At 49.6% G+C, this 11,870-nt stretch overlaps 1 protein-coding gene across 3 annotated transcripts; it reads right to left on the bottom strand.

Moving 5' to 3' along the window:
- Positions 1–494: 494 nt before the first annotated feature.
- Positions 495–11,374, bottom strand: PAQR6 (progestin and adipoQ receptor family member 6). Of its 3 annotated transcripts, XM_039358542.1 has the most exons (9): positions 11,110–11,374; positions 9,818–9,841; positions 9,526–9,578; positions 8,407–8,534; positions 7,271–7,476; positions 5,580–5,706; positions 4,184–4,280; positions 2,771–2,915; positions 495–1,814 (listed from the first exon to the last, which is right to left on the bottom strand). In XM_039358542.1, the coding sequence occupies exons 2-9, from the start codon at positions 9,831–9,833 to the stop codon at positions 1,543–1,545; spliced, it is 1,044 nt and encodes a 347-aa protein (XP_039214476.1). In that variant the 5' UTR covers positions 9,834–9,841; positions 11,110–11,374; the 3' UTR covers positions 495–1,542. The 3 variants fall into 3 exon arrangements, with proteins under 3 accessions (XP_039214476.1, XP_039214477.1, XP_039214478.1); XM_039358543.1 differs by lacking the exon at positions 9,818–9,841 and having other exon boundaries at positions 9,526–9,775; positions 11,110–11,373; XM_039358544.1 differs by lacking the exons at positions 9,818–9,841; positions 11,110–11,374 and adding an exon at positions 9,944–10,208 and having other exon boundaries at positions 9,526–9,775.
- Between the last annotated feature and the right edge of the window lie 496 nt (positions 11,375–11,870).

Genomic DNA, 11,870 nt, shown 5'->3' with positions numbered 1-11,870 from the left:
CAGAAGTGGCTGTTCAGTCTCTTCTTAAAAACCTCCAACCATGAATGTCTAGTGGCAAGCTGTTCCACTGGTTAATAGTTCTCACTGTCAGGACATTTCTCCTTAGTTCCAGGTTGCTTCTCTCCTGGATTAGTTTCCATCCGTTGTTCCTTGTCCTGCCTTCTGGTGCTTTGGAGAATAAGTTGAGATGCCCTCGTCGTGTCCCCGCCTAGTCCTTCTTTTCTGTAGACTGGCCATACCCAATTCCTGCAACTGTAGAGTAACAGGATTATTCCAAACATAGGAATGGAAGGGACAACAGAGGTCTCGCTGTTCAAGTAGGAGACCCTACACCATCCTGGACAAATGGCTGTCCATTCTCCTCTTGAAAACCTCCAGCAATGGAGCACCCACAACTTCTGGTGGCAAGCCGTTCCACTGGTTAATTGTCTTCACTGTCAGGAAGTTTCTCCTTAATTCCAGGTTGCTTCTCTTTTTGGCCAGTTTCCATCCGTTGCTTCTTGTCTTTCCTTCAGGTGCTTTGGAAAATAAATTGACCCCCCCCTTCTTTGTGGTAGCCCCTCAAATACTGGAATACTGCTATTAGGCCACCCATAGTCCTTCTTCTCTCTAGACTAGCCTGCCCGAATGCCTTCAAACCTCCACGCCATCATCTCCTCTAGACAACTGTGGCTCTCTTGATCCAAAGATCAAAGGGAAGGCCAACCAGAAGATGTTTTTTTCTTCCAGATTTCTCTACAACCTGCCTCAACCATCCAGCCACATCCTTGGTCCATCTGGTGTGGCAGCTTCCAGCTTCTGTTTGCTACCATCGCTTTGGTTGCTTTCCGAGATGACGTCAAATGATCCTGGGGATGCTGCAAAGGTCGTAACTCTGAGAAACGGCCGTAAGTCGCTTTTTTTTCAGTGCCGTTGTAACTTTGAACGGTCACTAAATGAACCGTGGCAAGCCGGGGAGTCCTCAACTGACGACAATTGGAGCCCAACATTTATGCCGCTAAATGAGGTGTTTGTTAAAGTGAGTTTTGTCCCATTTTACGTCCCTCTTGCCACTTGTTGTTGAGTGAATCAGTGCAGTTGTTAAGTCGCATGCTCGTTAAGCGAATCTGACTTCCCCGTTGACCTGCTTGTCCTGTGACCCCAGAACACTGCAACCGTCACAAATACGAGACCTCCGAATTCTGATCGCGTGACCCTGGGGATGCTGGAAGGGTCACCCGTGTGAAAAACAACCCTAAGTCATTTTTTTTTCAGTGCCGTTGTAACACGAAGGGTCACTAAATGAATCGTTGTAAGTCGAGGCTACCTGTACAGGGAGAACTGCCTGTACTCAGGCACCCAGGACACTGGTGTGGAGAGACACCAAGCTAACCATACGGTCCAGGTGCTCAGGATTGGGGTAACGGCACTAAGGGGGACCCCCCCCCATCTCCACCAGGTTACATTTTCCTCCACAGCCAGGCAACCTTGAGGTATGACGGCATCACTGGTGAGCTGGCAGGGCCAGGCCTTCCAGAACAGCCACCACGGTACCCCCAGCGGCTACTTCTCCTTGGATCCCTCCGACTCGGCCAGGCTGCCCTGCAGGATCCGGATGGACGCCGGCAAGCGGAAGAGGGCCACGGCAAAGGTGGCAAAGAGGAAGAGGTTGCCCAGCAAGGTGGCACCCAGAACGGCAAAGGTACGGGTGAACATGGCCGGCGGGGTGTGAGTGCTCAGCCATGTCCGTCGAGTGTTCATGTCGTCCAGGATGGCTTCCAGCTGGAAATGGGTGCCCACCACGGCACAGATGTGGAACAGCTGGTGGCTGTGACCTACATATGGGTGAGGGGAGGGGGGAGAAGAAGAGGAGACAGAGAAGAATGACCAGTATTTTAAAAAAACAACAGGGTCGGGAGGGACCTCAGAGGTCTTCTAGTCCAGCCCACGGCTCAAGCAAAAGGCCCTATAATAAAGGTATCCAACCTTACAGCCCAAATGTTGGAGATGTGGAAATTTAGATGCAACTTATTTTCATATTTGGTGGACTTGTAAAGATATTAAAGCTTTTTGGATTAAGATTTGGTGGGATATTCAAAAGATTTTTAAGAAAAAGATAAAAGTTTACTCCGCAATTATTTTTGTTGGGTATTACTGTAGATTTGGATGTTAAAGAAACTAATTTGATGTTGAACCTTATAACTGCTGCAAGATTATTGGTGGGGCAATATTGGAAGAAAAACTCACTGCCTACTTTGGAAGAATGGATACTTAAGGTGTCTAACTTAGCAGAACGGGCGAAAATCTCCGCCTACTTGAAGGATCAATCACAAGAAAAATATATTATGGTTTGGAGAACCATAGTCCCTTCATGACTCGTGGACCAACTCCCAGAATTCCAGAGCCAGCCACGCTGAGGGGAAAGGGAGAGGTTTCCAAGCTCAGCCAGGCTGGCTCAGGAATTCTGGGAGTTGAATTCCACAAGTCATGAGGGGGCCATAGTTCCCCATGCTGGCTCAGGAATTCTGGGAGTTGAAGTCCACGAGTCATGAAGGGGCCATAGTTCCCCCATGCTGGCTCAGGAATTCTGGGAGTTGAAGTCCACAAGTCATGAGGGGGCCATAGTTCCCCATGCTGGCTCAGGAATTCTGGGAGTTGAAGTCCACGAGTCATGAAGGGGCCATAGTTCCCCCATGCTGGCTCAGGAATTCTGGGAGTTGAAGTCCACCAGTCATAAAAGAGCCAAGGTTGCCTACCCCTGTGCTAGTTTATAAAACTCTTCCTTGCTTACCGATGAAATCAAAGCGACCGGGAGCCAGCCGTTCCGGCAAATGCGACGCGAAGAGGAAGCCGGTCAGCAAAGCAAAGAAAAGGTGGTAGAAATAACTGGCCACGGAGTCATTCCACGTACAATCATCGCCAAAACAGAACAAAAGCTGAAAGGGAAGGAGACCACCGTGAGTTGGCCCTTGAAAAGAGGAATCAGGGTACAGCCGGGCCCATCTTCCCCAGCTGCCCAGATGGAGGATGGGACCAGCAGAGCGAGGCTTATGACAAGAAATGGTGTAGGGTTTCCTGCCTGAGCAGGGGGTTGAACTAGATGACCTCCAAGGTCCCTTCCAACTTTACTATTATTATTATTATTATTAAGATGGGAATCGTTTTAATTCGCTTTCAATTGATGTAAATTTATTCTCAATTGACAACACTCTTTACAGGATTGTCCTTGACTTACAACACATTTAGTGACTGTTCGAAGTAGTAACAGCACTGAAAAAAGGGATTTATGACCGTTTTTCACACTTACAACTGTAGCATGCATCTCCATGGTCACGTGATCAAAATTCAGATTCTTGGCAACTGACTCAGATTATGACGGTTTGCAGTGTCCCGGGGTCACATGATCACTGACCAGCAAAGTCAATGGGGAAAGTCGGATTCACTTAACCAACCGGGTTACTAACTTAACAGCTGCAGTGATTCACTTAACAACTGTGGCTAGAAAGGTTGTAAAATGTGGCAAAACGCACTTAACAAATGTCTGACCTAGTAACATAAATTTTGGGCTCGGTTGTGGTCGTAAGTCAAGTGCTACCTGTACAGAATGACAAATTACATACTTCTGGAATAGAACTTAACATCTACTCATCTTTAAATATTATTGAAATAAAGAAATCTTTATTCCCCTATTCTCTACATCAACTTTTGCTTGTAATTTGAAACCAAGATGGAGCTCTGCCTGGACAAAACCAAATGATATGAGTTCAACAGCCCTTCAAATATCTTCCAAAATGAGTTTTCTTGCAACAATGATTTGTTATTACTGTGCTTATAGCCTGTCTTTCCTTTAAGAGCCCGGCTAACCGGATTTTGGCTGATTTTAAAAAAAACCCAACTAACTAGGATTAGGATGGGAGACCACCAGGAGATTTCAGCCCTTGAAGGAAGTTGAAAAATACTGTGGTAGGAGGCAATAGCAGACCATTTTGAATCAAGGGGCGCCAAGCCCCTTAATAACCTGGTTAATTCAGTCAGCAGTTTATTCACCCAAGAGTGGGGATTGGAGGCCTCTGGTCTTAGTGAGAGAAAAGGAAGATGCCTTTGGGGAAACTGAGTCAAAATGTAAAAGGAATCATTGGGGTTTAGATTCTGCGGCCTGCCCTCCACACAGAGAGTCCCCTTCTCCCCTTCCGGTGCCGCCTACCCTGAAGAAGAGCGGGATGTTGTCGAAGAAGAACGGGTAGACGAAGGCCGCTGTCCGGGCGGTCTTGCTCCAGCGGGGCCACTCCAGCTCTAGGAACCTGGAGAGGGAGGAGGAGGAGGAGGAGGAGGAGGGAGAAGAGGGGAGGAGAGGAGGAAGGGAAAGGGGAGGAGGAGGGGAAGGAGAGGAGAAGGAAAGGGGAGGAAGAGGGGAAAAGAAGGAGAGGGAGGGGAGTAGTAGGAGGAGGGGAGGAGAGGAGAAGCGAAAGGGGAGGAGGAGGAGGAAGGCGAGGGAGAGAAGGAGGAGGGAGAAGGGAGGAGAGGAGGAGGGAAAGGGGAGGAAGAGGGGGGGAGAGGAGGAGAGGGAGGGGAGGGGGAGGAGGGGGAGGAGGGGAGGAGAGGAGGAGGGAAAGGGGAGGAGGGAGAGGCAGGAGGAGGGAGAGGAGGGGAAGGAGGAGGAGGAAGGGAAAGGGGAGGAACAGGAGGGGGAGAGGAGGAGAGGGAGGGGAGAAGGAAAGGAAAGGGGAGGAGGAGGAGGGAGGGAAGAGGAGGAGAAGGAAGGAGAGGGAGAAGAGAAGGAGGGGAGAGGAGGGGAAGGGGAGAAGGAAAAGGGGAGGAAGAGGGAGGGAGGAGGAGAGGGAGGGGAGTAGGAGGAGGAGGGGGAGGAAGAGGGGAGGAGAGGAGAAGGGAAAGGGGAGGAGGGAGGGGAAGAGGAGGAGGAGGAAGGGAAAGGGGAGGAACAGGAGGGGGAGAGGAGGAGAGGGAGGGGAGAAGGAAAGGAAAGGGGAGGAGGAGGAGGGAGGGAAGAGGAGGAGAAGGAAGGAGAGGGAGAAGAGAAGGAGGGGAGAGGAGGGGAAGGAGAGAAGGAAAAGGGGAGGAAGAGGGAGGGAGGAGGAGAGGGAGGGGAGTAGGAGGAGGAGGGGGAGGAAGAGGGGAGGAGAGGAGAAGGGAAAGGGGAGGAGGGAGGGGAAGAGGAGGAGGAGGAAGGGAAAGGGGAGGAACAGGAGGGGGAGAGGAGGAGAGGGAGGGGAGTAGGTATGTCAGATACCACCCTAACATCACCAAGATAGCAGTCTTCCAGTTTTTGAGGGGCTGTCACAGAGAAGAGAAGGGGGTCAGCCTATTCTCCAAAGCACCAGAGGGCAGGACAAGAAACAATGGGTGAAAACTGATCAAGGAGAGAAGCAACCTGGCATTGTTCCTCACAGTGAGAACAATTAACCAGTGGAACAGCTTGCCACCAGAAGTTGTGGATGCTCCAAAAGTGGAGGTTTTTAAGAAGAGACTGGACAGCCACTTGTCTGAAATGGTACAGGGTCTCCTGCTTGAGCAGGGGGCTGGACTAGAAGACCTCTTAAGTCCCTTCCAACGCTGTTATTCTGTTATTCTGAAATACATACCGAGAATAACAAGAAAGGCTGGTGCAGATAAAGGAATTTATAGCAGCCATGGGGACAAACCAGTGGTGCCCCAGGCTGTTGACCCAACGATCCGGCATCGCGTAGGCGCCATATGTGAATGCACAGCCTGAAACACCAAACAAGGACAAGTTAGGAGAAATGTGTGTGTGTGTGTGTGTGTGTGTGTGTGTGTCTGTGTGTCTGTGTGTGTGTTCTGATCCTATTTTCCTACTTTCCAAAGCACCTGAAGGCCAGACAAAGAATAATGGATGGAAAGTGATCAAGGAGAAATTCAGCCTGGAAATAAGAAAAACTTTTCTGACGGTGAGAACAATCAACCAGTGGAACAGAAGTTGCCTTCAGATGTTGTGGGAGCTTCATCACTGGACACTTCCTACCAGCTATCAGAAATGGTGTAGGGTCTCCTGCTGGGACAGGGGGTTGGACTAGATGACCCACAAGGTCCCTTCCACCTCTGTTGTTCTGATTCTGAACAACCAAGGGTCAGAATTGTACAACACCTTCTGCCATTGTCTCTTTCTGTCCTGTGCAGTTCTCACGGCCATCTTCAAGAGTGCGCTGCATTTCAATGTTGCAGTGCAAAATCAGAGCAGTTGAGGATGGTGTGATTGAGCGTATAAATGTGCATTTCATTCGTAGCAGCGCTTCTCAACCTTGGCCCCTCAAAGATGGGTGGATTTCAGCTCCCAGAATCCCCCAGTTGAATGGACTTCAACTCCCAGAATTCCCCAGCCAGCATTCTGGGAGTTGAAGTCACCCCTCTTAAAGCATGCTGGCTGGGGGATTCTGGGAGTTGAAGTCACCCCTCTTAAAGCAAGCTGGCTGGGGGATTCTGGGAGTTGAAGTTACCCCTCTTAAAGCATGCTGGCTGGGAGATTCTGGGAGTTGAAGTCACCCCTCTTAAAGCATGCTGGCTGGGGGATTCTGGGAGTTGAAGTCACCCCTCTTAAAGCATGCTGGCTGGGGGATTCTGGGAGTTGAAGTCACCCCTCTTAAAGCATGCTGGCTGGGGGATTCTGGGAGTTGAAGTCACCCCTCTGAAAGCATGCTGGCTAGGGATTCTGGGAGTTGACGTCACCCCTCTTAAAGCAAGCTGGCTGGGGGATTCTGGGAGTTGAAGTCACCCCTCTTAAAGCAAGCTGGCTGGGGGATTCTGGGAGTTGACATCACCCCTCTTAAAGTAAGCTGGCTGGGGGATTCTGGGAGTTGAAGTCACCCCTCTTAAAGCATGCTGGCTGGGGGATTCTGGGAGTTGAAGTCACCCCTCTGAAAGCATGCTGACTAGGGATTCTGGGAGTTGACGTCACCCCTCTTAAAGCATGCTGGCTGGGGGATTCTGGGAGTTGAAGTCACCCCTCTTAAAGCAAGCTGGCTGGGGGATTCTGGGAGTTGAAGTCACCCCTCTTAAAGCATGCTGGCTGGGGAACTATGGGAGTAGAAGTTCACCCCTCTTAAAGCATGCTGGCTGGAGGATTCTGGGAATTGAAGGCCACTTATTTTCAAGGGGAAAAATGAAGAAACTATGGTTCATTCTCTTCCTTCCAAGAAACTTTGAGGCTGCAGCCTCCAGCATGCCCCAGCAAATTCGGCATTTGCTTGGCTGAGAATTAAGGGAATGTGAGAAGGAGAGACAGAAAGAAGATCAGCTTTAAAAACTATGAGCCCCTTACCCAAACTGTAGAGGCTGAGGGCATTGTAGTCCAGGAAATAGCAGATGTGTCGCGCATGGGTGGACATGGTGCTGAAGGTGTGAGCACAGCTCGAAGCGAAGGGATAGAGGCAGACTAGCGCCATGTAGGCCAGGAAGGGCCAGCTGTAGGTGTCACTCCAGAAGTCCAGGCGAGAGGAGAGCATCACAAACCGCCATAAGAAATACCTGGGAAGTGAGAAAGGCTGTCAACTCTGTGACCCTCTTCGGCCACTGAACTGACGCATCAAAGTTTGGGAGTCACCCCCCCCCCCGGTTCTGGACCATGTAGTTCTGTATGTTAGAAGGTTGGCATTTATTGGGTTAAGTGCTGTCTCCTTAAGAGATGGCTTATGGGAAATGTGGTTTAGCTAGTCAGCTATCTCATGTTATCAGGTATGTGGGAGGAGTTACTGAGCTCATCACAGGATTTCCTAGACCAGTGGTTCTCAACCTTTTTAATGCCGCGACCCCCAACCGGTCGTCAGTCGAGGACTACTCAACCGGTCGTAAGTCGAGGACTACTCAACTGGTGCAACACCGTTTGCAGAATGGGACTTTGGGCGGGCTCAGCAGGGCAGAGACAGCCTGGACAATTCCTATTGGCTTTTGAAAGCCAATAGAATTAGACTCTATTCAAGAGAGTCTATTCTATTGGCTTTCAAAAGCCAATAGAATAAAAGGGAGTAGCACAGCTAAGGAAAAGGGGGAAAAAATGGCGGACTGCGTTGTTTGGCGACCCCCGTGAAATGGTCGTTCGACCCCAAATGGGGTCCCGACCCACAGGTGGAGAACCACTGTCCTAGACACAAGCCAATTTGGAATGTCTTTGTCTCAGAAAGCATGGGGTCACCGGCGTGTCTCCGATGACCCCAATTCACGATGTAGAAGTGGTATGGAGGAAGCATTAATTTCTCACTGTTCTGACAACCAGAATTAAATTGCGTTGTAAAACTGGGTCAGACAGATAAACTCAATAGCAATGATTTTAAAACAGAAATGTCTTTATTCAGAGGAAATACTTGCATTTGTGTTGGTTGCTTCAGGACAATACATCTCTGTTCATTCCCAGAGGTGAGAAATTAATGCTTCTGAGTGGCGGCTAAAATCCAGACTCACCAAGTCGGAAGGAAATGAGTCCAAATATTGACGGTTTCGTTGTTCAGTTGGAAGGAGCTGAGGACGCAATCCAAGGCAGAACTTTTGGGGTGTCGGTATCCTGACACGATGCCTTCTTCCCAGAAAATCTACAAGATAAAAAGCGAGGTATCCAACAATGTTGGGACTACAAGCCCCATGCTTCTGGGAATCCTGGTAGTTGCAGTCTCAGTTGAGGCTCCACAGTCTCAAATTTAACAGAATAACAGGAGAGTTGGAAGGGGCCTGGGAGGTCTTCTAGTCCAACCCCCTGCTCAAACAGGAGACCCTTCCCCTCCTCCATTCTCCTCCTCCATTCTCCATTCTCCTCCTCCTCCTGAGAATAATAGAGTTGGAAGGGGCCTTGGAGGTCTTCTAGTCCAACCCCCTGCTCAAACAGGAGACCCTTCCCCTCCTCCATTCTCCTCCTCCATTCTCCTCCTCCTCCTCAGAATAATAGAGTTGGAAGGGGCCTGGGAGGTCTTCTAGTCCAACCCCCTGCTCAAACAGGAGACCCTTCCCCTCCTCCATTCTCCTCCTCCTCCCCCTCAGAATAACAGAGTTGAAAGGGACCTTGGAGGTCTTCTAGTCCAACCCCTGCTCAAACAGGAGACCCTGTACCATTTCAGACAAAAGACCCTCCACCAGTGATGGTGAACGAGTGCCGGTTTGCCTTCAGAAGTTGTGGGTGCTCCATCACTGGAGGGGTTCATCAACAGACTAAAGCACCATTTGACCGGGATGGTATAAGGTCTCCTGCCTTGAGCAGGGGGTTGGACTAGAAGACCTCCAAGGTCCCTTCCAGCCCTATGATTCCTTCCTGAATCCTGAGGGCAGGACCTGAAGTAACGGGTGGAAGATCGTCCAAGAGAGAAGCAACCTAAAATTAAGCAGACATTTCCTGACAGTGAGCACAATTAACCAGTAGAACAATTTGCCTCCAGAAGTTGTGGGTGCCCCAACATTGGAGATTTTTCAAGAAGAGGCTGGACAGCCATTTGTCCGGAATGATATAAGATCTCCGCGCTTGAGTAGGGGGTTGGACTAGAAGACCTCCAAGGTCCCTTTCAACACTGTTATTCTGTATTCCGAGTTACTCACCCGAGGTACTTGATGGACCCTGAAGATTTCAGGCAACTTTATGGTTAGCATTTCTGGTGATAAGAGGAAGAATTCTTCTTAAAAGTATATACATATATATGTATCCCCAAAATAAAGTCTCCTCGGGCGATGCGCTCTCGTTGGGCCTTGGTGCTTGGTGAAGGAGGTCCCCACCTTCTCCGGGGCAGGATGCAACCAGTTCAGCATTGGTGACTTGTTTTAACTCCACCGCGGAAAGTCAACTCTGCCACTGAATAAAAACGATAGCTTCTTTGATCTATCCAGAACTTACCACTACTCCAACACATCCTGAGCACTGTCAAAAAAAGAAAGAAAGAAAGAAAGAAAGAAAGAAAGAAAGAAAGAAAGAAAGAAAGAAAGAAAGAAAGAAAGAATGAATGAATGAATAAAGAATCACCTCTTCTTTATAAAATGAATAGTCAGTCAGGGCTTTCCTTTTCGCAAAAAAAACCCGATCGCGCGCTATCACAAGTATTAAGGTGTCTGTTCTCTGACTCAGGGTTTCTCCATGTTGTTGATGTTGAGAGGGGTGGGCTTCAACTCCCAGAATTCTCCAGCCGGCTGGGGAATTCTGGGAATTGAAGTCCACCCATCGCAAGGTCACCGAGGTTGAGAAATAAAGCTGTAAACTAAAATACAAGCAGTTAAATCATGCTCTCGTCTCTCCCCCGGTTCTTTGTCTCTGTCTCCGTCTCCGTCTTTCTGTCTCTGTCTGTCTGTCTGTCTGTGTGTGTCTGTGTCTGTCTGTCTGTCTATCTCTGTGTGTGTGTGTGTGTCTGTCTCTGTCTGTCTCTCTCTCTCTCTGTCTCTGTCTGTCTGTGTGTGTGTGTGTGTGTGTCTGTCTGTCTATCTGTGTGTGTGTGTGTCTGTCTCTGTCTGTCTGTCTGTCTCTCTCTGTGTGTGTCTCTCTGTCTGTCTGTCTGTCTGTCTCTCTCTCTCTCTCTCTGTGTGTGTGTGTGTGTGTGAATGCATTGCTCAACATTCCTCAATCAAAGGGTGGCTTCAGCTCACAATCAGGGCTTTCAACATCACCCAACATCACCCAAATCCAAAAGTCTTCGAGAGTTTAGCAGCTAAGAGCAATCCGTAGCCTCCCGTTAATTTTGTGTCTCTCTTCTAAAACACTTCCCTACACGAAAGGCTAAGAAAGCAAACGTTTATTTTGAGAGGTGCAGCAACGAAGGTTTTTGTTTAAGGAAAAGATGCAAAGAGGCAGCCTGGTTCCCCCCACCCACCCCCCTCCCACCCCCGTTTGGCTGCAGCACCTAAAATTGCAGCCCATTTCAACTGGGGAAGATCCAGATCTCCAATCCTGAAGGCATCTGATGGATGTTAGAAACGTAGCACGCTGCCCTGAAATACTTTGATCAGCAAGTTCAGAAAGCTTGGAATTCTTTTTTTTTAAAAGGAAGGAAGGAAGGAAGGAAGGGAGGGAGGGAGGGAGGGAGGGAGGAAGGAAGGAAGGAAGGAAGGAAGGAAGGAAGGAAGGAAGGAAGGAAGGAAGGAAGACAAGCCACCCCTTCTTGGAAGAGTGGAAGCAACTCCTAAAGAGCCAATCCATACCTTCTGCAGAGAGGATGGGACTTACTGGGGGGAGCCGTATCAGCCCCCCAGCAAAACTGCTTCCCTCTCATTGGTGCCCCGTGGCCTTCCGGATTGCTGCAAGTTCCTTGACTGTCTGTGTTGGTTCCCCTCCTTCCTTCCTTCCAGCTTGGTTTCCTTGCCAGCCTTGATGGACGCCTGCCAAGATGCCCTCCCCACCGGCCAATGGGAATAGAAAAGCGCCTGTTGTCGCAAGAGCCACAACCCCAAAGCCGAGGAAGCAATAAAGAAACGCATTGAAACTCCACCAGCTTCTTTCTTCCTTCCCCCCCCCCCCACAAAGACCAACAAAAGAAAAGCAAAATTGTGCAGGTTTAGGACAGGGCAAGTGAGATCCAGGCACAGCCAGGAGAGGGGGGGGGGAGGCGCAAAGAGCCGCCCCAGCGATGCTGACCACAAGGATGATAACATTTTGTACAGGCTGCTCCTTTAGAGAGAGAGAGTGTGTATGTGTGTCCTTTCCTCAAATACAGGCAGTCCCTGACTTACAACGGTTCATTTAGTAACCGTTCAAAGTTACAACAGCACTGAAAAAAAATGATTTAGGACCGTTTTTCACACTTAGGACCATTGTGGCATTCCCCCCCCCGCACGGTCAAGTGATCCAAATTCAGACGCTTGGCCACCGACTCGTATGTATGACGGTCGCAGTGTCCCGGGGGGGGTCACGTGATCCCCTTCTGCGACCTTCTGGGCAAGCAAAGTCAACGGGAAAGTAGGAT

Source organism: Crotalus tigris, unplaced genomic scaffold, assembly GCF_016545835.1.
Source record: "Crotalus tigris isolate CLP2741 ecotype Arizona unplaced genomic scaffold, ASM1654583v1 scf7180000019021.11574027:1482141, whole genome shotgun sequence".
NCBI lineage: Eukaryota > Metazoa > Chordata > Lepidosauria > Squamata > Viperidae > Crotalus > Crotalus tigris.
The sequence above is the reverse complement of the archived record's forward strand: the minus strand, read 5'-3'. Positions and strand labels throughout refer to the sequence as shown.

What these genes read in the sequence shown, in the direction of transcription:
- PAQR6 (XM_039358542.1), bottom strand. An exon ending in ACTCATTTCCTTCCGACTTG is followed by an intron (nt 7,477 to 8,406) that starts GTGAGTCTGGAT and finishes CTCACTTCCCAG; the next exon opens with GTATTTCTTATGGCGGTTTG. An exon ending in ACATCCCGCTCTTCTTCAGG is followed by an intron (nt 2,916 to 4,183) that starts GTAGGCGGCACC and finishes CTTCCCTTTCAG; the next exon opens with CTTTTGTTCTGTTTTGGCGA.